General features: G+C 53.9%; 1 protein-coding gene across 8 annotated transcripts in view; it reads left to right on the top strand.

The window, feature by feature from the left end:
• The window catches only part of ATOSB (atos homolog B), a 36,743-nt gene that overhangs the window by 9,318 nt on the left and 1,390 nt on the right, over positions 1 to 26,035 (top strand). For 4 of the 8 annotated variants that reach the window (XM_064404517.1, XM_064404514.1, XM_064404515.1 and 1 more), the window contains 6 exons: positions 19,416 to 19,508; positions 20,106 to 20,289; positions 21,858 to 23,111; positions 24,693 to 24,751; positions 25,068 to 25,164; positions 25,593 to 25,751. In XM_064404517.1, coding sequence (XP_064260587.1) covers positions 22,023 to 23,111; positions 24,693 to 24,751; positions 25,068 to 25,164; positions 25,593 to 25,751 — 1,404 coding nt within the window. In that variant the 5' untranslated portion in view covers positions 19,416 to 19,508; positions 20,106 to 20,289; positions 21,858 to 22,022. Of the gene's footprint in view, positions 1 to 14,352; positions 14,602 to 19,415; positions 19,509 to 19,667; positions 19,866 to 20,105; positions 20,290 to 21,857; positions 23,112 to 24,692; positions 24,752 to 25,067; positions 25,165 to 25,592; positions 25,752 to 26,035 lie in introns of those variants that run through there. The other 4 variants (XM_064404521.1, XM_064404516.1, XM_064404520.1 and 1 more) reach the window with 2 other exon arrangements.

The following is a 26,035-nucleotide window of genomic DNA, read 5'->3' as shown; positions in this document are numbered from 1 at the left end:
AGCAGACACTCTTGTGACCCCTCTGATATGGTCTAAGACAGGCCTCTGGGGCAGGCAGAGGAGAAGTTAAACATTTTTGAAGCTTCCTTTGGGTAGACCCCTTACCAGATACTGGTAAGAGAGCTGGCTTCTGTTGGTGAAGGGGCAATCATGCACTCACTAGCAGAGGGAGTGGGTCAGGAAGCCATTTCCAGCCTGGCCATAATGTGAGTGTGACAGAGACCTGACCTGTCATCCATGATATGCCTAAAGGCCTGGATGTAAGCCAGGGAAAAGGACCTGCTGGCGGCAAGCGCAGCTTGCTCGTGTCAACATGGATGGCTGTGTGAGCTGTAAACCTCTCTCATTACACCTCTCAAAGGTCACTGCTGGCAGCGAGCTACAACACCCTGCCCATAGCTCTGTGCCCAGCCCAGAGTGAGAGGGGAACAATGCTCTTGGAGATGCATGGAGGCTGGTTGTGTGGGCTTGCCATGGGGTGGCACATGCTGCTCTGGTGCCTGTGGCCAGAGTCTGTCTGGGACTGGGGTGTTCAGTCAAAAATGGATGGGAAAGGATGCCTGTGAGCTACCCAAGTAGATCTGTACTCACAAATGTCATAATCCTTGCCTGAGCTGTGACCCCTCCTTTCCAGGGTACAAGGCCTCATGTATTGCCCTGAAACCATTTCACTCTTTCCAGTATGCCCTGGTGTCCCTCTCTGATGGAGGCTTACTGTAAGATCTGTATGGACTGCCCACTTCTCTCCAGTTCTGCAGTTTCGGTCATCTTAAAAGTCCCTAATAGTCTAGACTTGTTTGCACAATGTTCCCTGGACTCCAGACCCTGGTGTTCCCAAGGGAGAGCAAACAAGGAGGTGGAACCTGGAACACGGAGGCTCTGGGAAAGCCGCCCGTGGGGGACAGCAGTCTGCTTCCTCCCTCTCGCTTCCAACAGGTTCCTTCTGCTTTCAGAGGGGAGCAGCTTCCTCTGCACTGGGGGCTGGAGCTTCCTTCCCATGGAGGAATCTGGGACACTGGTACCTGACACTGAAGGCAGTTTTGGGTCAGCAGCTCGAGCGCTGGTTCCCATATCTGTGACCTTCAGCACTTGTGTGAGAGTTGGTGTTACACTTTATTATGGGTGCAGGTGGTGGCAGAGCGTGGTAAAAGAGCCACACTGTACTTCCCTCTGACCCCACTTTCACAGCCAGTGGTTTCTCATCTTTCCTCTGGACCAAAGCCCCAAGATGTGCTGTGGAATATCATGGAGTGATGCAGAGCCCGGTAGATGAGGCTCTGGGTCGTATGTGTGTTTTGGGGTGGGAATTACCATTTTCTAGGCCAGAGGATTTTTTTCTCTTTTATAATTTGTAAACACCTTGCCTGCCAAGATCGCTGCCCAAGGCTCAGTCTCTTGGGTGCTGTGACCCCATGAGTTAGAACCATATCATCACTGGAGTGCTGCCCCCCTTTTTTCTGTCTTACCTGTTCACACTACACAGTTTTAAGCACAGAGTACCAAAAAAGCCCAAAGGTAGTGGGTCATATACTCCGCTGTCAATTTGGAGAGGAGTTAAGATAGGCAGTGCTGGAATAAACATTTAGGGAGAGGCAGCCAAGAGAGATTTCCCCCTGGCTGAGGCCTGGTGTTGAAGCTGGGAGAGTATTGTGTGGGTTACATGCTGTTTGCTTTGCCTCTGCCATTACCTGAGGCAAGTCCAGGACATGCATGCCTACTTGTAAGCAGGTGGGAACACCATCCTGAGCAGTGTCACTCTTAAAAATTGGACAGTGCCCTGTGGGACATCAGGACCAACCTGCATGCTGCTGCTGTGGGAAGAGTGGTGGGGATTTCAGCAGAGAGCTGATAGATCAGTGAGACCAAGTGGAAACTTCGACTCTGTGGGTGTTTCTACCTGCATTCCCTAAATTCTGAGAAGGTAGCTGTGCTGTACAAATTGTCTGGAAGATGCATGAAGAATACCTTGCAAGAGCCAACCCTGAGCTCCACTCAGGCCGGGAGAAAATGCCTGGATGCCATGTACCAGGGTTTGCTTATTGCCAGTCAGCGCCGCTGGAGCTGTCAGGCCAGCACTGCCACTCAGCCTTTTCTATACCAGCGTTTGCATTGCTGATGAGATTAGCATAGCTGGGCCAGCAGTGGACAAAGGGCGTAATTCTCAAGATCCTCTCTGCTGTGGCTGCCAGCAAAATAAAGCAGTTATGGCATCAAGTAGGGAGTCTGAGCTTTGCTTTCGATTCATCTTTTAACAGCAGCAAAAGCTAAAAATATAAGCTGTTTTTGAGGAACTAGAATATTCTCAGGCTTTTCATCTGGGTCTGGTCTGCCAGCCTCTTTCCTAGGCTGACAGTCTGGGATCTTAAGGTATTTGCAGTGATCTGTTCTGGCCATGTAATAAATATGGGGAGAGAGAACAGAAAAGTTGATGGCATCAATCTGCCACCCTGAAAGTGCTCCTCTTGCTGCTCTGCCTGTTCTCTGTAACCAAAGGCTGTTTTGTGGCTTGGATTTGTTGAGGAAACAGACTTACGGCTCTTCTCTTTCTTCTGGGCAGAAATTTTCCTGGCAGCTCAGTAGGAATGATTTATTACAGATTTTAGCTGTTTAATTCTGTTTCCCTACAATATGACAGTGTTGGAATAGCTGAGCAAAAGGCAGTGATGTTTCCGGAGGAAGGCTGCTATCAGAGGCCACCCCTGTAGCAGAGGCTAGAAGCAAGGAGGAACAGTTTACCAGGAAATGCCTGTGTTGGTGTACTGGGCACTTTTGGGAAGGAACAGGCACCTCACCCTTAAAGCTTCCTCGCTACAGGACTCCAAACATTGCTGATGAAGCTGTTTGAGCAGCAGTGAGAATGCTGCCCTCCAGAGCCTGGGAAAGGTCTGACCAAAGTGGTGGTCTGGAGAGAAAAGGAAAATTCTGTCCTTAAGTGAACCTTCAAGTGCTATTTTTGGAGTGTAGGTTTTCTTTTTTTTTCTTTTTCTTTTTTTTTTTTTTGGTTTGTGGGTTGGGGTTTTTTAATTACTTTTTGATGGTGGTTTGGGCTTTTTTTGGTACTGAAGAGGAATCGTTTTTGCAAATCCCTGTCAGGCAAGAGAGAATTTCCTTTGGAGTGAGCTGGCCTGAAACTTGATACGTCTCTAATGTGTGTTAACAGAGAAATTAAAAGATAGTACCATAAAGTGATAGGGGATAATGAATTTCATCTAGTGTTATGTTGTCCTGGGAGATAGAGCTGGGGCAAGGGTATTGCAATAATGTTATGCTTTGCATGACAATAACAGCAAATACCACCTTAACACACTTCCCCGGGGAGGGGTGAAAGGGTCAGTTTTCAGAGAGTCCCCAGGAAGGTGGAGCGAGGCAATCAAGAAGACAGAAGCCTGAGAAAAGATGCCAGGAGGCTTACAGATCAGCAGTGTGTAATAGCTGTGCATTTTCTGCAGCTTGAGTTCGGTTTTCCCATTCTTCATCCCCACTGAACTGGGCAGTGCTGGGCTCTTGACCTCACTGCAATCTTGAGAAACATACTCAAGAAACCATAACTTTAATAACATTTGTGATATGTCTGTCCCAGAGCCTGAACTAACAAATCTTTAACTTACCTGTCTTCTAGGCAGGCAGATGAGTGGTAGTTTGTTACTGCACCAGTCAGGGATTTTAAAGGGTTCTGCTGTGGGTGTACACTGCTATAGACCCGGTCCTGGGAAGCTTTACTGGTTAGCAGATCCTCAAAAGTGTTTCTGTAGGTGTGTGATAAAAACAGAGAGCCTGAGGTCAGTACCTGGAAGCCTACCAGCTCCTAGAGCTGGACCAGAGTATCAAGTCTTTACTCAAACACATGAATCTTTTAAGGTAGAGAATGCAATGACTTGTTCTCAATGAAGCATCCAGTCCCCTACCAGCCTTTTGAGACCTACAGCACTCTCCTGATTTATAACACTCTATCCCGGTCTTTAATTTTATTTTTTTTCCTGGGCTTTGCTAAGTTACTGCATGTCTTGGTCCTCTCTGGTGGCAGAGAGCCTGTGGGTCAGTTTGTGTAGCCCCGAGAGCTGGATGCAATCCACGTGGCCAGCAGCACATTGGGGCCAACTCCTGCTTTAAGAGAGGTGGGAATAGAGGAGATTCACAATTGGGAAAACTGCTTGATGTAGAATATGTGGGTACCTTTTAATCCTTCCCTATTGCTGGGGTTCTCAGAGGTCTTGGTACCACTCTTGCTCCACTCCCCACGCTGTGCCAGGGGCTGGGGGCTGCCCACCCATCTCCTTCCTCGGGGCAGGGTCAACATGCTGTGACTCAGTTTCCCTGAAGCCTGAGGAGAAGGAAGGGGGTGGAGCAGGACCAGGAAGGGGCAGAGGGGAAGTTACAGCAGCTGATAGGAAATGGCATTTTAGGGTGCTGCAAGGTGGCCCTACCCATCCTGTCTGCCAGGGTGGTATTTTGGGGTGCAGTGGTACAAGCTGGTTCTGTCTGCCATGGAACTGGTGTTTCAGGTGTGCTTGGGCAGCTCTGTTCCAGCTGCAGAGCTGGCAATTTTGGCAGCCCTTGCTCCATACTGCCTTTTCCTGTGCCAGGGATCATGCTAGGAAGTGAGACCTGGCTGTACCTTCCCTGTCCTCTGCATTCCCATGTCCAGGATGTATAATTATGCACATCCCATAGCACTGCTTCCCCAGCTTGTGACTTGGGGCTGCTGGTCTGGATGTTGGTCTGAGCTTATCTCAGACAAGGCAAGAATCAGCGTGCAGGCTGTAGTGACAGCCTGGCATCCCTTGCTGGCTCTGATTTGCTCCTGGAGCAATGGCTCTGCCTGGGGACAGGAGCAGAGGAGTCCTTGTGAGACTGACAATGGAGGTGCCCAGTCCCAGCTGTTTCCTTCCTCATCCCTATTCCTCTGTGTAACCCCAAATCTGCATGCATGGAGCATGTTTTGTAATAAATCTGCTGAACTGAGGGCAGGCAGAGCAAAACCAGGTGACTATAAAGAGGTGTAAGCCCAAAACCTGCCCATGTTGCTGCAGCAGTGTGAGACACAGTAGTTTGTAATGATGATGAGCATGGCCAGAGACATCCCTCCCACCTTATTGTTTGTGTCTGATGTTTCCTTTGAGCCACCAGCAGATTTTCAGTACAGCCCTTTTGTAAGTGGAGGGTAGGTCCAGCTTCCCCTGGATGCTGCAAACCGCCCTGCTTCTGTGAAACTCTTCATTTGAGGCAGTGCCCTAAGGGTTAAGCCATGGTTGTGGGATAGGGTTTGTAACAGGAACAAAGGGGCTTTTAAGGTCTGTGCTGGCCTAGGAATAGAGGGAGTTGATTGAGCCTTTCCCAGTGTGTTGAATTACAAAGGTCATGGAGACCCTTTTGCTGGGAGGCAGCAGCCTTTGAGGTCCCTGCTGGAAGTGGGGCAGGGAGAAAAGAAATTGTGAAAGTCAGTGAGAGCAACTTAGTGGAGAGCTTTAAGACCAGGTGAAAACTGGAACTGTATCCTGGGGTAAATAATGACTAAACACAAGGCTGGGTACCTTCTCCCTGGGATTTTTGGGTAGTTTGGTTTTGCTCCACCCCCTTCCCCCTATTGCATTTACAGCTGCCCCACAGATGGCACCTGAATAAGCAGCACCTCTGGTGTACCCAGAACTTGGGTGGGCCTCTCCAGCCTGCTCAGGGCTGGTGAAGGCAGCAGAGGGTAAAAGGCAGTGCCTGTGAGGGAGGACCTTTCCAAAATGCAGAAGAGCAGAGTCTCTGCTGCCTTCAGGGACATTTTGCCTTGACAGAAGGGGAAGTTTCATACCCACCTGAGCTAGACCTGGATTTTTCGTGTGTAGGTAAGCAGGAAAGCCCAATTCTAGCTGGTTTCCAAGCCCCTCTTCTTAATGTTGTCTGCTCAGGATGTCCATGGAGCACAGCAGCAGAGGGTCCAGCAAAAGGAGCTAGGGAAAAGATGGATAGCAGAAACCTCTGTTTCCCTTCCTGCAGCAAGAGGAAGAGTGGATACAGGTAGTTTCCATCTTGAGCTTTGAATAGGATAAGTCATCCAGCCAACACACCCAAGACATATGGAAAAATGTGGTTTAGTGGTTTAATCCTGAAAACTGTCAGGTTTTAAGTACCAGCTTATCAGGCATTTGGCCATTCAGCTCCGTCCACTGGCAGAGGTGTGCTCCCCCATCTGATATTTTATTTAAAGTAATTCCACTTCTGATCTTTATGTTGGATCAGGTGACCTCAGGTGTGATTTTTGGAGCAAGGGACTCTTTGGGCTCTGCCTGGGAGGTGAAAGCTGATTCCAGTTAATATCCCATGAGGGTCTCTGCAGCCACCATTGAAGTTAGCAGCCTAGAGGATTCTCTACATTTTAAGCACTAGAAGGGTAGGACTGTGGGAGCACAGTCCTGCATGAGAAGGGGGGCTTAGTTTGGAGCTCTCAGAAACCCAAACATCCATTCACCTGGGTGGGCAGCCTGTTATTGGGGTCATTCTCTCTGTGTCTGTCCCAGTAACCAGGAACTGTTTCAGCAGAAGCATCAGTTTCATGGATTAGTTGCTGTTTAGCATTGATTTTGAGAAGGCCTGAATTCCTTCACTTATTGTTGCTCCAGATCCTCTCTTCTCACCCTGTCCTTTGGCATCACCTGCAGAAGCTTGCCACTCAGAAACATGAAGGTGGATAACTGGAGGCTCCTCTCTGATGGTAGTTCCAGGCTGTGGCCTGGAATGTGCTGTTTGAAGACAGCAGTCTACTCACTGTATCTTGGGTGAACACTCTACCACTCTTTTCAGCCACCTGGACTGCAGAAGGAGAACGTGAGGCACTTGCAAGAGCTCCCCTTGGTGTGGGGAAGATGTCAGAATCAGGAACAGCTCAGCTGTCTCAGCTCTGCTCCTTCTCCCATCCCAGCTGGAGAGGGGTGTTGCAGATGGGATGTTACCCCTCTGTTAGTCACAAAGAAGGGTGTGGCAGGAGAGTCTGGCTCAAAAGTCAGTCAGTCTGGCTTAAATTGGATCAGTCCCCAGCTGCTTAACTGGATGTAGGGCAATCCTTCTGCTTCCCCTGTGCTTGGGGGCTATGTCAGGGAGCTGACCATGTGCAAGAGCTCATACAGGTTTGTTGCTGCTCTCTCAGGGACTCCCAGAGTTTGTAGACAAACCCATCTTTTCAGTGGTGGTGGACTGATTTAAGCATGTGCATTTAAATTGCTGGATCCATCCTGCTGGTGGCTGCTGAGTTTCATTCAGGAGCTTGCCCAGTTGCTGTGACCTTGGTGACACTGTGACCATGGTGTTGGCTCTGCTGACACATGCTGAGCACTATGGATCTCCCCCTGCTTCCCTAGAAGGGACCTGAAGTACTGGAGCATCCTGATGAGAGGAGAGGTGCTGTGCAGGGGAAGCTGCAGGAGCCCATAAGGATGCCATGGGACAAAAGCTTCTATTTTGTTGTCCTGAGAAGAGGTTCTGTGTCTACATAGTAAGGATCAAAAATTTAGACGTCCAGGGAGAAGCAGAATTTCTGGCATACAGTCCTAAGCTTTGGCAGAAAATCATTCTTTGTGCTTATTAATATGTGACATTCCAGCCCAAAGTGTTGTCCCTTGCTCCCTGGCCAAAATATGGTTTACATTGGCCTTAACTCCTGTTTGTCAGGGCTTTCTGTCTAAGCTGGGGCTGTGTGACCCTGCTCAAGACATAATGCTTGATTGACTTGTTCTCTTGCAGTGTACTTGCCCCAAGTGCCCTGTGTGGCTGCAGGCAAAATGCTGCAGATGGCCAAGGGCTCCTGGGTGGAAGGGACCAGAGTCCCTTGTCAGCATGACTGTGACCCATGTGATGTGGAAAGAGTGAGAGAAGAGCCTGTGTGATGCTGTAATTTTCTGTTGTAGTCGATAGGAAGTGGATCCTCTAGCTCCGACAGGCAGAGGCGCAGGTCTGTGAGCAGGGGTGCTGCATGGAGCAGCATCTCGTGCTCCCACCACAGCTCTCCTGTGCTCACACACAGAGGGGCGTGCAGAGCCCCTGTGTGTGCCACAGCTCTCGCTGGGCTTGGCACAGCTGCACAGTGCCATCTTCCTCTTGTCACCTCTGTCTGCTCTGGTGCCGCTGAGGAGACTGAGCTTACCTGCACAGCCCTTGGAAGGGCTTAGCAGGTGCAGGCAGTGTGTGTGGCTTGGGAACAGGCCAGGATGTGGAAGAGAGGGGAGGGAAAGGATGTGGGGCAAAGCCTGTTTGAGCCTCAGCCCCAAGCACTAGGGAATTGCTGGTCAGAGGAGCAGCCTGCAGAGGATCTGTGTGTACACAGACCATGTGTGTGACTTGCACTGTCCACACTCAGGAACTGGCCAAGCCCGTGGGCCCTGCATGCACAGCAGCATTAACTGATGCCAGCTGACTGTAGCCATGCTTAGAAGAAATAATTTTATGTCTCCCAGGAATCTGTCCACCTTGGAGAGTGAAACCAGGAAGAGGCACAGCCTGGAGGAGCATGTTTGGCTGTACCCAAAGGCAGCTTAGCTGGCAGACATCTTGCCTGTGGGTCTGAGCTGTGGCAGTGCTGGCTAAGCCTCCCACAGCCAGCAGGGTTGGGCTGATAAAGGGAATGGGTTTGCCTGGAAGGCAGCCTCGGAGCCTGGAGGAAGCCCTCCCCTACCATTGCTCCTTATCTTGGCAGCACTCCCAGCCTGCCTCTGCCCCTTTTCCCCAAAATGGGCTTGAGCCAGTGGTGTCACCTCTGCCCCTCTTGGGTGCTGTGGGGTCGAGGGTTCTGGCATGCCAGGCTGGGCTCCCTGACCAGTTTGCTGTCTTGCAGAGCCTGTGTGTGTGTGTCTCTCTGTGCAAAATTGCCCATTTTGCATTCACACACACACACACATTCTCACTCCCTTTGTGCATGGGGCGGTGGCAGAAATGAGTTAGTCAGGAGGGGGTGAATCACAGGGGAATGAATCAGTGTGAAGCAGAAGGCAGGTGCTCGTGCAGGACAGGGCTTCAAGGGAGCCCAAGGGTCTGGCAGCTCCATGCTGAGTGCCTGGGAGATGGGCTGAGCTTGCCAGAGGAGAGCTGGGAAACCCACAGGGCTTAGCAGGCAAAGGCAATGCCTGTGCCTTGGGAACAGGCCTTAGCTACATGCTGAACTGTAGCTATGGGTATGTTGCTGTCCTGGAGAGTCTTGGGGCATCCTTGGTGCTGAGGCTTTCCCAAAGAGGAGCAGTGCAAGTGAGTGCAGGGACCAGGTATGCCTTCCTCCAGTGAATCACGTGGATCTTCATCCCCACACAGGCACTGGGGTGTCCAGCCAGCCCTAGGCAAGCTGAACAAGTCCCTGTACTGGTCAGATCCTGCCCAGTTGTCTGAGAGAGCAGATGCAGTAGGGGAAAATGAATAATACTTGTTCCGGCAGAGAATGAAAAACAAATAGCAGTGGAATGAGTGAAGACAGCATGGAGGAAGAGCTGGGATGCAGATAATACACTGGAGATTTGTGGACATGGGTGGTTGTTGGCTCCAAAACCCATTGTGTGACCTGAGTTCTGCTGCAGACCCTTGAGGGTATTGCCAGAGTTGCAGATAGCTGCTTCTCTCATCTGCTCTGGACTGCTGGATTTCCATCTAGCACAGCTGGTCCCTGCTGAGTTGGACTCCTAATTGTCCTGCTCATCACTCCTGCAGACAGGTCCCTCATGGGCATGGTGGAGGCAGCTACAGAGTATTGATATCAGAGCTACAGCAGCACAACCAAGGCTCTCTGTGTCTAGGGCCAAACTTCTTGGAGCAGGTACTTGGGAATTCTGTCTTGGAATAACGTAGGTGTGTTGCAGCAGGCAGTGGTATTGCTACCATCCAGAACAAGGATCAGTACTTGAACACAAGCAGTTTCTGCTGATCCCAGGTTGAGATGAGTCTCTTTTTTCAACATCCCCAAGGCAGGCAAGTGCAGGTACCTCCCATCCTCCCTGGTGGCACCCTGGGCTGGGCAGAATGGAGCCCAGTAGGCTCCAGCAGTCTCCAGAGATGAGCTGGAGCTCTGGCTTCTTGTGTGCTGCAGGGGGCAGAGGCTGAGAGTGGTGGGCTTGTGCAGCCTGGGGGAGGGAAGGCAGTGAAGGGGGCTCTCACTGCTGCTGCCAGCTGTGGGTTTGTAGTGAAGCTGCAGCTTGGCTCTCTTGGGAAGTGCCCAGGGGCAGGATGAGAAGTAATGGCACACGAGGGAAATTCCAATTAGATATTAGGAAAAATATTTCCCTGCAAGGCAGTTCGACTCAGGAGTAGGGCCTAGAGAAGGGAGGCAGTTTCCACACTTGGTGACTTTCAGCCCCTGGCATGTGCAAACCCCAAGCAGTTTGCTTGAACTTGGCCCTGCTGTTATCACAATTGGACCCAAACTCTCTGAGGTCCCTTCCCACTGTTGTTTCTCAGATCTGCAGTTCTCAGGTTGCTTGGCAGTGTCATATCTCATGGACTGTTGGGTTGACCAGCTTGGAGGTACATGGAGGGCTCAGGGTCTTGTTCTGTCTGTCCTCTTCTCACTGGGACTCATCTGTATGGTATTAGCAGTGGTGGGAGATGGAGGCACTACCTTAGGAGCATTCCTCAGCTCATTCACTTGCCCCAGCTTCTCTTAGCTGGAGCACCCATCTCTCTGTAAGTCTGCATTATTTGCTTCCCACATGAGCACAAGAAACCAGTGGGCAGTGAAGCACAGGATGTAAAGCATCCTCCTTGTTCTGCTGGAAGCACAGAGCTGTGGTGTGTAGGGGGGTGCTGGTGGTTTTGGAAGGCTCATGAGGATTCTGGCCTCCAGCCCTCCAGATGGAAAGTTTATCTTCCCCATAGTGCCTGTCCCAGAGATAGTGGTGATTGGAAAGGAAGTCACTGGTAGCTTTTTTAAAGGTTCCAGCTGCTTGACCATCCTCAGCAGATGGACGCTGAGATGAGCCCAAAGGACTGTCTGGAAAGAATTATTTGCTCCCAGTGTTTTCTGTTTCCTTGCCAGCCTTTTATTCTCATGGCTGCTCTTTTCCTGATCCTGTCCTTTTGCAAGGCTGGCTGCTGGCAGTCTTATGAGCCTTGTCTTCAGGAACAACTTTGCTCTGTGATTTATTGTGTCTCTGAGCTTTGACCTGGTGTCTGATGCTGCAGAAGCCCATGTCTGGTGTGTAAGTGTTCAGAGGGTGTTTACAGTGTTTGGCCCATCCTGTCTGCAAGAGTAATGAACCAGAGCAAAGGGGTCTGTCATAGCCTTGGTGCCTGGGTTGAGCTGACCTGCAGCAGTAGCTGCATCTGCTTTCTCATCTGGCAGAGGCTGGGTGGATGTTTGAGTCCCTTTATGTGAGTTTTCAAGGTCTAGAACACTCTCAAAAAGCGTGTTAGTTCCTAGATCCCTTCTGAAGTTGCTTCTTGAAGCCTTTCCCTTGGGCTTGTTGACACTGGGCTGCCATCACCCTGTGTGCTCTGCTCTCCCTTCCTTGGCAGCCCACACGTAACTCAGTACTGCTGGGCATGCTGGCTTTAGTTGGATATCCCTTTTACAGTACCCTCCTGCACATCAGGAGCAGCAGGATCCGGTGGTTTGGGCCAAGAGGTCCCTGAGGTCTGTTCCCGGCTGCAGGAGCAAGTGGCAGGGGATGAGCTGGTTTCTGGTAGGCCATGGAGAGCTCTTAGGTCTCTCACAGGCTTTGTCTCCCTAGGAGGGTCAGGTCTAGAGGGACATCTGTGTCCTCAGGGCATGGATCAACCACCAGGTTGAAGATGTTTTTGGCTTAGTTGCCTCTGCTGTGTGTGGGGCCCCAGGGGTGGTTCCCTCTGTGTGGACCAGGCAGTTTGCAGTTTCATGGGGTGTAATAGGAGCTGGACTGTGTCTCCTGCTGCCTTTTATACACCTACAGTCCCCCTTAATCCGGTATTTCCCTTCTGCTTACACTGTTTGCTTCATTATGGGCAACATTGTGAATGTTTAGATGACTGTTGTGGCATCCTTTTCCTAAGTCCAGCCGGGTGTTTCACCTTCAGTCCCACAGGAAAGAGAGGCTTTCCTTTTCTATGACAAGGTGCAGGACATTCAGTTCATGGTGAAAATACTCCTTCCCTGCAGTAGCCCTGATTGTGTCAATCTTCTTAAAATCCAAGATGGACAAAGCCTCACCCTTATGGCCCAAAGACCTGCCCAGCACATGTCATCACTCTGGTCTGAGCTAGACTTGAGCCTTCCTAAATCGCAGCTGGAAATGGGTGAGTTGGGTGGGTGTGCACAGCCATGTGTGTGTGTGTGTGTGTGTGTGTGTGGTATCTCCTCCCCCTGTGCCACGTACATGTCTAGTACAGGGAGTGGAAAAGATGCTGAATGTCCCCACAGCTGCTGCAGCCTTATCTGCAGGCTGCAGCTTGGTAACCAAGCAGGAGGCCCGAGTGCCTGTGCTCAAGCACCTCCCTTGGAGGGCTCTTACAGTAAAGGGAAGTGTATTGCAAGAGGGCTTGTGCTGGGGAGGGGCAGTTCCCACGGGGCAAATGCTGCAGTGCACAATCCTTGCTGCCCTCCCCACTGCGAGCCATTTGCCTTCTCCCTCTTCAAACGTGTAGCTTTGACACCCGGAGCTGATCAGAGCAGTTCAGCATCCCTGGGACTTTCTCCACTGCCCTGAGGTGCCTGGTGACTGTTTGGGGAGGTACAGAAAGGTGATGGTGCTGTGGGTCTGTCAGGGAGTCATCAGGGGAGTGTGTGCAAGGAGGCTTGGGCTGTGGGGCTGTGGGTGTGTGACAGTCGGGGATGGGAGGAACTGGGGGTAAGTTCAGGTATGAACTGCAGCAATCAGGAGGCAGCAGAGCACAGGGGAGAGCTGGGGGCTTGCCTTGGGGGTTTGTGGAAACAGGACAGGGTGTGATGGTGGTTGAGGGTGAGGTGGGAATGAGCAGGAGCATACTTGTGGGGATGCAGAGCCCAGCTGCCATGGGGAAGGAAGGATGAAGGATGTGGGGAAGGGACAGTGTTGTGCATCTGGGTTTAGGCACTGTGAATGGCTACAGGGCATCAGGGTACAGAAGGAGGTGGCTTGGTAAGGAGGCTTTGGATGCCTGTGGCTGTATGCAGTGGTGACAGAGGGAGAAGAGGAGATGGCAGAGCTGGGAGCAACAGGGCTGCCATCACCTGCTGATATCTGTGCTGTCTTCTCCCAGCTTGCAAAACATGACTTCACCACTGGAGCTCTCTGTCAGAGGCTCCTGTTTCTCTACCCAGCTAATAGTGCTGGTAAAGGGGCTGGGCTGTTCAGGCTGCACACCTAATCATGCTTCCCATGGTGCCCAGCCCTGGACAGGGAGCTGGCAGGAGGGGAGTTACTGCAAGTGATTGTCTTACCACTGGAGTTGAGTTAAACACGTTAGTATATGGTTTGCAGGGCTTCTGATGCAGACACCAGCTGCAGGGTGTTATTCCTCCTGCTTGGGAGATCAGATAAAAGGGACTCTTGGTGCTAAAATGTGTAGATCACTTAGAATGGTGAGGGCCTCATCCAGACTGGGCCTGAGGAATGCGTCCCTTGGACAAACATCCTTATTGAACCTGAACTGTGGCAGTGCATTGGTGCCTTGGTCATGGCCAGAGACCTCGGGTCTCACGCAAGTGCAGACCAGAAATGGTCCCTGCCCTTGGCCAGATCCACTTGCCTTCTCAAAGCCATTCTATGACTGGCTGCACAGGCATGTGACTTGGTAATCACACGGTGGAAAATTTTCCATTGGTTTCAGCTGGCACCAAGCTCTGGACTGGAACATCCAGTCTGCAGGGTCATCAGTGGCTGAGGTCCCCTGGGCCTGTTCCTCGGGCCACCACCCGTGAAGAGGGACAGGAGGGCTGGAAGGGAGCTGGCTGACATGTCCCAGTGCCTGGGTGGCCAGAGGATTGCTTTCACATTCTTTCTTGCCACAAGGTGACCGCCGAGGCCACTGTGCTGCCCCAGCTCCAGTGCCATGGGGCTCCCCAGGGCTGGCAGGTGCGGTGCTGGCTGCACCCTCCCCTGTGCAGCAGCTTCCCCGAGGTGGAAAGACACGGCTTCTTATGATGTGAGCCAGCACAGAGAAATTTGCTGCTTGTGGACAGCTGCTGTCCTGGGCCTGGCTTGTGTCCTCCAGCACTTCTCACCTGGTGCTGCCTTGGGAAGGGGAATAGGGGCTTGCCCACCCTCGACTCTGTGCCCGGCAGGAGGGTGCCACCTCGGGCTGACGGGGGTGAATAGCTGCGGTGGAGCCTAGCAGCATCCTGCTGCCTCTGCAGGGATCCTCTTGGGCAGCGGAGAGTTTTCCCCACCCCCAGCTCTGCCGCTGCCTCTTTGTTTTCTGGCAGAAGCCTCTGTGCCTTTTCATTGCCGTTGAGGCGCCGAGCAGGAGCCTGCATGTGCCGCGTGTGCGTCTCGCCGGGAATGTGATGCGGGCTGGGAATCCTGCCGGGCCGGGCCAATCCCCTGCCGGGCAGCGGAGGCCAAACAGCAGCTCCAGGGGTCTCCATCCCATGGACCGGCCCTCCGGTCGAGCAAGGCTTCGAGGCAGCTGCTCTCCCTCACAAAACCCTCTTTTGCATTGACAGCGCTTCTGCACCTTGCCACAAGTCGAGTAAGTTGGATGGGAAGGGGCCGGTCCTCAGCTGGGCACTCGGGCTCTCCGCTGTGGTCCTGCCTCGCTCCCGCTGGGAAGGCACCTGAGATTAAAGCAGCGCCAAAGGCTATGGAGCTGGATACAGAGGTGGCTGAGGATTGCTTGTGCTGCGCCTGCCTCTCCATGTATTTGATCTCTCGACTTCCAGCAGGGACTGAATTCCTGTGCTGGATTCTGGGCTCGGCTCTTGTGAAAGGATCCAATTATTTTAGAGCTTTGAGCATCTCCATTTGCTGCCCATATTTGCGGCGCGCTGGCTGGAATTCCAAGTGATTAACGTGGCTGTGACATCCCTCCTAGGGGTGTTATCTTTGCTCGCTGTCCCCCACCGCCCCCCTCTTCCTCCTCCGGCAGCGAGCGAGCGAGACAGGCAGGCAGAGACAAAGGTCTGTCCTCAACCTGGGCTGTCCTCCCCGTAAGCGGCTGCTGCATGGGATTTCCCTGCCCTGCCTGCTGCAGGTTTCCTGGGCTCCCGGTCGAGCACTGGAGCTGGGCGGCCGTGGGCTGTGTCGCAGAGGTTTGAACCTGCTGGGCTGGGGTGGGCAGGGGGTGCTGCCGGCCTTGGAGAGCTGCCCGATTGTCCTGCCGGATTTCAAGCTGCTTTTCATTCTTTGACTGCGCTTTCCTGGGAAGAGGGGCAGCCGTGCGTGGAGGGGAGGTTGGCGGGGAGGGGGTTGGACGTGGGGAAAAGCTTTGCACAGGTGTCTGTCGCATAGTGGGGTCTGCCTGCAGAGCCTGCAAGCCCCCCTTCCCGGCCGCAGGCTATTGTCAGCATCGCCGTGTGCGAGCCAGGCACCTGGGAAAGGTGTGCGGAGGCAATCCATGCCAGGACGAGGGGCATCAGAGGGAAGGGGTAAGTGCCTGGGCTGGGAGCTCTGCTCCGGCTCCCCCAGCTCCCAGGAGAGGTTTCATTGTGTTATCCTGACTTGGCCGAGCGGAAAGGCTCAGTCCCTGCGGCACCTGAGCGTGGTGCTGGGGCTGGGGGGGCACTGCATGGTGCTGGGCAGAGCTCAGCCCTTGAGGAGGCTGCTGCAGCTTGGAGCCCCAGCAAGATGCCCCACAGAGAGGGCTGCTCTGTCCCTGGGGGCTCCTGCACCCCGTCGGTGCTGCCTCCCGAGGGATGGGAGGGAGCAGCAGCACCTCAGGGACACGGTGCTGTGGGCACAGGGAGGTGTCGGGTCTCTGTCTCTGCAAAAGCTGTGTCTGGTTTCTAGGAGCTTGCACTTGTGACATGGGCAATACCTCTTGCTCCATCCTTCCTCTCTGGGCTCAGGCTTCCTCTCCATTCCTAGCAGGGGCTAGCACTGAATGAAGCTCTGCAGCTGCATAAATCTGGCATGGCAGGAGGCCTCCTGAGAACCCTCGAGAGCAGCATTTGCCCTTGCAGTGGGGCAAGGAAGCTCCCTCCCTCTGTATCCACTCCCCCTCCCTCTCTTTCTTCATCTCTCTTGTTTCCCAAGTGTCAGCTCCTTCCTCCCCAGCCAGAATTCCAGGATAGTGCCAGAGCCATGGGCAGTGGTCATTTTTCCCTTTAGGCACAGTTTGCTCCTCTAGCATCTCATTAGTCAGCTTCTCCCTGGGATTGCCACTTCTGCTACAGTGCTGGAGGTAGTCCCCAGCCTCACGTGTCTGGCTCTCTCCTGATGGTGAGATGCCTGATCTGTCAGACTGTGCAGGAGCCCTTCTCTGGTGGCAGCATTGCTGTTAGTGCTGCCATCCTTCAGGGTTGTGACAGAAACTTTCTTCCTGCTGGCACTTCACAGGCTCTGCTCTTAGCCTGTGCCAGGGAGCTCCTGGGTTTGTGCTCACACTGCTTAGATTTCCTTTCTTCTCCTTGGGTTCAGATAGGACCAATAGAGTAATGATTTGTTCTCCAGACAGTCTGTTTCCAGCAGTTTCTCTTGCCTCTTCTCTTGCCTTGTACTCTGCTTGTTCTGAGGATGATTATTTGGCCTCTTCTGATGATGGCCCTTCTCCTTCCTGGCTGTGTGGATCCTGCTTCACACCCAGTGAGGCCACCAGTGTCTCTCCACAGCACTTCCCACAAGAGGAAGCAGGAGAGAAGGCAGCAAAAGCCACTTAGGCATTGGTTTGGGGTTTTTTGTGGCAGACCCCTCTTGGCCCTGCCAGCCACCAGGCTGGTGCTCTGTCCCAGGCAGCAGTGCCCAGGTCAAAGCTTCTTTCCGCTGGCATGTGTCCCTTTTGACTGGATGGCACTGCTGCTCTGGGAAGCCACTGGATTTCCCCTGGACAAGGGTGGCAACTTCAGGCACAGCTCTCGATCTCTTCCTTGCACTGGTGCTGTGCTACCAGCCCTGCCAGGCTCCCAAGGGCTCTGCCTCATGACAGATAACCTCCCTGCCCCACACTTGTCCAGCTTCCTCTGTGGCTGGCACAGTACAGCTCAAACAGCAACAGCTCCTTTTGCAGGCTGCAGCCCTGCATGTGCTACTGCTGCTGCACTGCCCAGCCAGGAACCCATCTTCACTCGCCATCCTCCTCTGGTGCCTCCAGACTGAGACCATGGTCTGTTAATCCTGCTTTCCCCCTGGATGTGCTAATGGGAATGGAGCCAGCAGGTAAGCCAAGTCCCTGACCCAGCCCCACTGGGCCTGGCTGTGTTATTCCACTGGTGGCTTGGTGTCCCCAAGGAACACAGGGTTTCTGCCCCAGTGCCTGGGACATGCTCCCTCTCTGCAGGTCATTTGGCACTGGGTATTTCTTGGGTGTTGAAGCATGGTGCCCTTCCCCAGGCAAAGAAATAGAGGAAAGCTGTGCCTGGCATAGCTCCAGATCCAGGTGCTGGGAGATCTTGGCAAAAGCACGGGGCCCTGCCTGTTTTCTGAGCAATGAAGGGGCCTTGGCAGGAGCAGGGCAGAGCTCCGAGTGGGCTTCCCTTAAGAGGCAAAGCTCTTTGAGTCTTATCTTAGGGCACCAGCACAGACTGAAACACTGTCAAAAAAAAAAAAAAAAAAAAAAAAAAAAAAAAAAAAAAATCAGCATCATGTGGTCTTAGGAGGGGCCAAACCTTGGTATGGGCACATGGAGCTGTGTCCACAGGGATGGTACCTGTGCTGCTCAGCTGAGCTGGTGAAGCCCTGGGCCGGGCTCTGTCCCATCCACGTGGCCAGAGTTAGGGCTCTGGCAATGCCTGGCTCAAGGGCAGGAGAAGGCAGAGGTGACCAGGTGCTTTCTGCCTGTGCCTGCTTGGAGTGCAGGAGGCCGTGGTCCCAGGGTTGCTGTTCTGTTGGGAGGTGGTGGGTTCCCTTGGTGCTGTCAGAGGCTGAGCCCTACTGTGAGCTGGATGGGTTCTCAGCAGGGAGGAACTGCCCTGGGAGGCACTTGGCACTGCCAAGAGAACCTCCCTGGGATACAGCCCCTTGCATTTTGGGGAGGGTGAGAAGCAGAGCTGTGCCCCAGCTGCTGCCCATCCCAGGCTGTTGGGCATTCCTCCCAGAGGATGTTCAAGGAGATCTCAGGATGTACTTGGAGACACTTTGGGTGATACTTTCCTGTCCCTGGCGTGGGGCTGGCATTTTCCAGCACGATGCTTCAAACAATAGTATCTGGGCTTGGCAAAACGTGGTGCCAACCCCTTGTTCTAGTGGCTGGTGCTGGCAGCACCTGGTGACTGGTGTTGAGAGCTCAGCTGGGAGGGGTTTGTGGTGCTGGCAGGTCAGCCTGTCCTTATACATCCATTCTCCTGAAAGGCAGCTGTTGCCAGGGAGAAAATGGCTGTGACTTCAGTGGGACATGGGGAGGAGAATGAAAGGATGCAGGTGAAAATTGTGTGTTTGTTCTGGCTTGGACACACTCTTTCTTCCACTGCACCAGGCTGATTCTTGCTGTTGGTTGCTGATTTTGCTTCCCATTGGTTGATAGTGCCACACAAGTCATGGTACAAGTGTCCCTCAGAGATGGAGGAGGGACACAGTAACCTTCCAGGCAGGCAGAGCACAGCATGTTATCACTTCAGCATCCGCCCACAACTGAGGGCATTCACTTGCTTTCCTATCTGCTTCGGTGCAGACCTCATGGGGTGCCAGGAGGAGCTGTTTTTTCTGTTCCTTACAAAAAGCTTTTGTTGAGGTTTTAGACCTATGGTTTGTCATGCTGCAGCACTGATTTACCCTGCTGCAAGTGCTCCTTGGGTGCAGTTGTATTGTATCTCAACAAGTCCTGTTCTGGCTGGTTGCTGGAAGTGCCCTTCTCCAGCAGTGGTGGTGGCTTTTGAGCTGTCCAGCTCTCAGAGACTGGTCATGACAGCCTGTAATTACAAATCTTATTGGAAATGTAGTGAAAGAACAGCCTGTTTTCTGGGGCAGGTGAGGTCAGGCAGCAAGCTCAGCTGATGCTGGCTTCCCACGTGCAAGTTGCAGGGATGCAGAATTTACCAGACCAGGATGCCAGAAGGGGATTGCACTTGAGTGTTGCTGCCTCTGAGCATCCATTTGGGGTTTTTGTTTATCTGCCTGGCCCTGCTGTATCCAACCTTTAGAGCAGTACTCACTGCTGGCTTGGGGTGCCCACACAGTAATGTCCTGCTGGATGGGTGCTGCAGTGAGTCCCCATTTGAGGAATGCTTGAGGAGGGAGGTGGGGAGGGCATGATCCCTAGGGATAGGCACGATTTTCTCCTTTAGCTGGAAGTGCCTGGGCTGTCTCTGCCACAGAGGTGCTGAGGGTGGAGGTGCCCAGGGGCTCCTGCACACTCTGAAGGTGTTGCACCATGAGCTGCTGCTTCAGTTGACTCTTCTCCACACCCTCTTCCAGGCATCAAAGCTGTAGTGCCCGTGGATTATGACCACAGGGGAGCTGTGTTGCATCTGCAAATCTCTGTTGTGCATCAAGGGCACATCTGAACAGGTGAGTGCTGTGCACATGAAAGGAATGCTGTCTTTGTGCTGGGGAAAACTGGTGGGGGGCCATTACGGCTCAGGAGTGTCAGGCTCCTCATTTCTGCCTTCCCTGACAGGCATCTCATATTGGAAGAAAACAATTCCAAGCTCTTCTCCTTATCTGTAGGGCCAGAAAGTGTCCTGTACTGTGGGTGGAAGGGGGAGGAGGTGAACATGAGACCAGGAGCTAGCTGGAGGCCCAGAGGTTGCTGCAGTGTCTTGGAAAGCAAGGCATGAAATGGTCGCCAGAAAGAAAGAGGAATCTGTTCCTTTGCACAGGGTTTCATACAGGAAGGCATGCAAAAGGGATGTAAAATCAAGCCAGGTATGAGAGTTCACAGCTTAGCTTAAAATATTTGTGGTTTAAATGGAAATCAAGGTGTTAGCACTGCCTGAGGTGGCTGAGATGTATGTGGCCTTTGATTTGGGAGGCTGGGAAAGGCTGAGCCTAAATGCTGCTTTCCCTGCCTGCGTGACCCTGCAGACAGGAAGCACCCTCCTGCCCTTCTCCCAGGAAGCATCTGAATCACCCCAGCCCTGCATCTGCCCCTTTCCTTGCCCTCAGAGCCACCGTGGACACTGAAGAGCTGGAGAGGACGTCGCAGAGGTTCGGAGGCACACCGTGATGGTGGGAGCCATTCCACGGCAGCCACGCCGCTTCTGGGGGGTGCCTGAGTGGCAGGCGTCCTCAGCGAGCTGTGCCAACAACCACCTGCTGCAGGGCACCCAGGCTGACCCAGACACACGGGGTGAGCCAGTGTGGGGGCAGCCAGCAAGGGCTGCGGTGGTGGGGGCTGCACAGAGGGGTTGAGGTCGGCTGGGACATCTGCAGGTTATCTGGACCAGCCCCACCTAGAGCCACTGCCCAGGACTTTGTCCTGATGACTTCTGGATATCTCCAAAGATTCCGCAGTGTCTCTAGATAACTGGTTGTAGTGCTTGGTCACAGTTAAACAAAATGGTGTTTTGATATTCAGAGGGAACTTCTTATCTAGATATCTAGATGAGATCTCACTGAGCCTTCTGTTCTCCAGGCTGAGCAGTCCCAGCTCTCACAGGACACATGCTCCATTCCCTTAATTTTTTTAGTGTCCCTGTTTTGCACTCTCTCAGATGTGGCCTCACCAGCACAAAGCAGAGAGGGAGGATCAGTTTGCTCAACCTGCTGTTATTCCTGTGCCTGGTGTACTATTGTTTTTCTTTGCTGTAAGGGCATATTGCTGGCTCATGGTCAACATGGCACCTACCAGGACCCTCAGGGCCTTTTCTATTGTGCTGCTTTCCAGCCAGTCAGTCCCCAACATATCCTGGTCCATGGTTATACCTTTTATCACTCCTTTTAAACAGACTCCCTGGTCTCAAGCACCTTGGCCTGCCATTTTCACGTCCACATACCAGCGGGGTCAAAGTAGCATATGCAGGCTTATTCTCCACATAGCTTTGATCCACTTGGAGAACAAATTTCTCTATTGCCCACTTGCCCCTAAGCCCTTGCTCCACAAGATCAGGCACAGCTGCAAAGATTGGCAAATGGCAGAGCTGCCAGGCACGTGCAGTTTGTCCTCAGTCTGCAGGTGACTTTTCCTGCATCTCCTCAGCTCTTGCAGCCATTTCAGTATTTTTCATGCCTGAAACAAGCCAACATGTGGACAGGATTCTCACAGCTCTCAAACCAGACTGAAAATCAAAAGTGAGGCACCATGCTGCACAGAGAAGGGCAGGCCCGTGGAGCTGGCAGGAGTGGGGGGATGGTGACCCTGGTACCTCCCAGCTGCTGATTGAGTGCTGGAGATGCCTGGTCCAAGCTGGGAGAGGTAACAGGGACGTTAGGCCAGGTTCCTGTCCCCGCTGTCATGGGGCTGGCACCAGCCCTGTCTCATTCAGTGCACGTGGCCGGGGCAGGATGTCTTGGCCAGCACTGGGAGATGCTGCTGCTCTTGCCCAAAGGGGTGATTACAGGCCTGAGCCCCTGGGACTGGTCTGACCTGCCTGACTCCTGTGCTGCACAACAGCACAAGCATGTCCCTGGCAGAGGGCAGGGCTCTTCCTCCCCGCCTGTCCAGACTTGTCCACAGGTGTATCCTGCCTGTTTGGAGACTTCTCTCCTTGCCCAAGCCAGGAAGTGCATGCTGAACCTGCAGTTGGGTGATACCTCAGGGTTTCCCAGAAAGGCACATCAGCCTCATTCCTCTTCCTGTCCCTGGAGAGGAAGATTCAAGGGAGCTGTGTAAGGAGCCATGTCCCAGTGGGTCCCTTGCAGCCAGAAGCCTGAGAGATCCAGGGCTGATCCTCATCCTTCTGCTCTCTTTTTTTCCAGATGCCATGCTGCAGAGCACCTCATAGTAGAGGGCTCACACAGAGATCCTGAGTGAGAGGGGGCCCAGCTCCCACCCCCTGCCCTTGCACCCTGACCTGTGGCACTTTACAGTCCCCCTCCTGCTGCTGCATGGGCTCCGCCCGGAGTCCCAGCAAGTGAGGCTCCATGCGGCACATCCACACAGAGACGTCTCTGCCCCCGGAGCGCAGCACGGAGCCCAGCCTGTCCCGGCCCAGGGGGGAGACACCCTTGGAGCCTTCCTCGCAGTGCTGCACCCACCGCAGCATCCTCATGGGCTACAATGAGACAGAGATCAAGCGCCAGAAGGTTTACCAGGTGTCCATCTTCTCCCATCTCTCCAGCTCCTCGGAGAGCACGGAGCAGCGGGCAGGCACCCGGCCAGCTGTCAAGAGGGGATACCCCGAGCAGAGAACTCCGGAGGGGGGGCGAGATCCCAAACGAACTCACTGGAGTGACAGGGGGGTGGATGGGGGCTCTGGGCAGCCTTCCCTGGATGATGACGATACCTTTGAGGATGGTCTGCTGGTGGAGGAGCTCTCCCTCTGTGGCTCTGCCCAGCACTTTTCCCACAGTGGGCTGCGGGTGGTGGAGCACCGCTGTGAGGGCAGCCCTAGCCACAGCCCCAAGGCCAGCAGAGAGGACAAGTCGCAGGATGTCTCCTTCTCCTCTTTCTCCTCCTCCTCCTCTTCCTCCTCCTCCTGGCCCCGGCACATTGCTTGCAGTACTTTGCACATGAGAGACAGTTGCCCTGTCTCATCAGGGGATCAGCCCATAGACTATGGAGAGAATGGGGAGCCGGCAAGTGGCCACAATGTACTTCACCTTGAATTGCACAGTATTGCACAAACAACCCAGTTGGACCCTGGTGGGAAGAGAGAGAAGCCAGGGAGCAGCCCAGCTCACAGCAGCAGGGCTGGCGAGGCGGAAGGGCCAGCAGTGGCCAATGGGTGCAGGGAGTCCCCAGCACAGACAGCGCTCAGCCCCGAGCCCAGCAGCCTGAGCTCCCAGGAGATGACACCCTGTGGGAGCAGCCAGCTCAGCAGCACCTGCCCAGCCAAAAGGAAGTTGCTGCCTGCTGGTGAAGTTATGGCCGACTCCTGCTCTGAGGATGAGAGCCTGTCCCCACCAGCAAGGAAGAAGAGGGTCCTGCCATGCCATCCTGTGCCCACAGCCTGCCGCAGCACTGATGCCAAGGGAGCTCCATTCTGGAATCACCTGCTGCCTGCAGCCAAGGTGAGCATTGCTCATGGGGGGAAGCAGGGAATGGCCTGGGGATGCCCAGAGCTCAGGACTGTGCTTGTGGGCAGTGTGGTCCACCGTGGCACACGCCCTGTCCTGTCCCTGAGTTGCAGTACTGGTGTGAGCAAGGCAGCAGCTGACAGCCCTGGCACACATGGTCTGTTTTAACCAGCTCTTGACATCTTGTAATCACTGGATCCTCTGCCTACAACTGGCTTTTTCTCCTGGAGAGGCTTGATTGGACAGGAGACAACATCCCCATGCAGTGAGAGCTGGACATGCCATGATGCCACTTTTGGTGTCTGATGGCTTCATGTTAAGCCATGACATACCAGCAAGCTTGGGAGGAGGGCTGGCCTCTGCCTGCCTGATGAGGAGGAAGGCAGATGTGTGGGATGGCTTGAACTCCTGGCCATGATGCCCATTAGAGCAAGTGACCAGTGGCAGCCAGTGGGACTGAACATGCTTTGACCAAGGAGCTCAGTGCTGTGTACAGAGATGCCACTGGCTTTTCTGTCATTGTGAGGTGCTTGTGGCATGTTCTCAAAGTGCCACGAGCTGTCAGCAATGGTGCAGACACAGGTCTGCAACCCTCCCTAGCAGCTCAGGAGCTGCCTCTGATTCCCTCTTTGTTACCCTGCCCTTCTTATCAGCCTCCTGCCCTCACTCTGTCCTGACAGCTGAGGCTGTAGCAGGCTCAGGCCAGACCTGGTACCTTCTTTTTCTCTGGGGCATCCCATGGTGTGGGGACCCACAGGAACAGATGTCAGAGCTACCCTGGCTTCCTGCAGTTGGAGCTGGGACACACCATCCACGGCACACAGCTCCATTGCTGCCTGCCTTTTTCATGACTGTCCCCCAGCCCAGCTGCCCCCAGCACTGTCCTTGCAGAGTGAAGCCCTCCAGCAGCTTCCCTGGGTTTTCCCGCCCGGTCATGCCAGCCAGCTCCATCATCCCTTTGTGTTATGCTACCCTTTGTGTGGCTTCCAGAAGGGAAAGCCCCTGAAAAAGGGACGTCTTTAAAAGGAGGCTGCAGTGTGACTGTGGCTTTAACCCCCCACCCCACAGCTGTAGGATCCTAGCTGTGGGTAGGGGTTGGCAACACACCTCTCTGCCTGGTGGCACTGCTGAGGACTTTGCATGAATAACCAGGGGACAGAACTTTTCAGAAGCTGGTCGGGGAGTGTCCTTGTAGGTGTCACCAGTCCCTGGGAGGTGTAAGAGGGTGTCATTGCATGGCTCTGTCTACAGGTGTCTTGCCACTGGAGCTGCTCCTGAGACCTGCTTTGTAAAGAAGGAACAGTGTGTTGTACCCTTGGGTACCAGCACCCTCATTCCCAGCTGAGCCACTTCAGGTTTTGGGCAGCCCCATTTCCCCACCAGACACCCCAGTCCTTGTGCTGCTCTGCTGGCCACTCCTCCTGAGGCCGCTGTCCTGCCCAAGGACAGGAGCCTGCTCATCTGCTGGAACCTTCATGGGAATGTGGGGCAAGGCAAGGGACAATGGCACCTCCCAGAGGTGCATGGGCCCTGGTAGCTGCCCTAACACAGTTCTCCATTTCGTGTCCTCTGCAGAGCTCTTCAGATTGCACTGCGGTCGGGAGGAGGCTGAAGAGTGGGCTGCGTCTCAAATCGTGAGTGTCCTGGCAGCCCTGTGGGATGGACGTGGGGGCTCAGGGTGCCTGCCCACCTCAGTGCCCTGCAGCACCATGGGAAGTTCACCTTGGGCTGAGTCCCTGCCCTGCCCTGGCCCATGTATCTCCCCTCCATAAGGCCACAGATTGGGAGTGAGGGGTGGGTTTTCTTCTTCTTCTGGGAAGTAGGAAAGTAGGTTCAACCTCTAGCAAAAGTATAAGGGGACCTGGAGAGGGATCCACATTCCCAGGGACATGAACAACCCAGGGCTGTGTGCTCTTCAGTCCAACACCAGTCTTCTCTCCTCACTGCAAGGCGACATTTCCGGACCAGCCTCCGGAGGAGCACCAGGTCCCCCACAGTGCCCTGGGCCACCACCACTGTCAGCCATGCTCTGCTGGGCAACTTTGAGGTAATGGTGCCTAGCTGCTGGGGGGAGGTGGGCCCTGGGGGCTCCTTGCAAGGCTAGCAATGAGTATGAGAGGCTGAACCTGGTGGGAGCCCTGCTGTGGGGCTGGGCTGATAGTCTCCAAAAGGCCTGGAGTGCAGTCGCCACCACACAGCCCCACCAGCAGCATGGCTCAGCCAGCAGATCCCTGGGTGGAACCTGCTGAGATAGGTGCTGTGAGGCTGAGCCGAGGCACTCTCACTGCTTCTCCTTGTTAGATGGTTGGTGTTATCCCAGCAGTTCAGGGTGGATCTGTCTCAGAGGGAGGTCTCTGGGCACACACAGCAAGCAGTCAGCTGGGTGCAGTGAGGATGGGGATGGCTTCACCTGGAGCATTGAGGCGGGGGGTAGGGCTGGTGTTTGAGATTCCCTAACGCTTCCCTCCCTCTCAGGAGTCCATCCTGAAGGGGCGCTTTGCACCATCGGGGAGGATCGAGGGTTTCACGGCAGAGATCGGTGCCAGTGGCTCCTACTGTCCCCAGCATGTCACCCTGCCTGTCGACGTCACCTACTTCGACATCTCTGAACACAGCGTGCCCTCGCCTTTCCTGGTACGTGGATGTGGGGGAGCCGGGGGGGCTGTGCCCTGACACCCTGGGGCAGCCCCTCACTCTAGAGGGTGGCTCAAGCAACCACCTGCTTGTGGAGGTGGCTGCTTATGCCAGGAGCAGTCTTTAACCCAAAAAGCAAAAAGGGAAAGAAGAGGGAACATACACAGACCCTGCTGCTTCATGGTTGTCATTGTCATCACCTCTCTAGTCACCACCTCTCTGTTTCTTCTCCTGGTTTGGAGAGGGGCTGAGCTGGGGGTTTTCTTGTTGACTTGTGCCACGTG

This window comes from Passer domesticus, chromosome Z (assembly GCF_036417665.1).
Source record: "Passer domesticus isolate bPasDom1 chromosome Z, bPasDom1.hap1, whole genome shotgun sequence".
NCBI lineage: Eukaryota > Metazoa > Chordata > Aves > Passeriformes > Passeridae > Passer > Passer domesticus.
The sequence above is the reverse complement of the archived record's forward strand: the minus strand, read 5'-3'. Positions and strand labels throughout refer to the sequence as shown.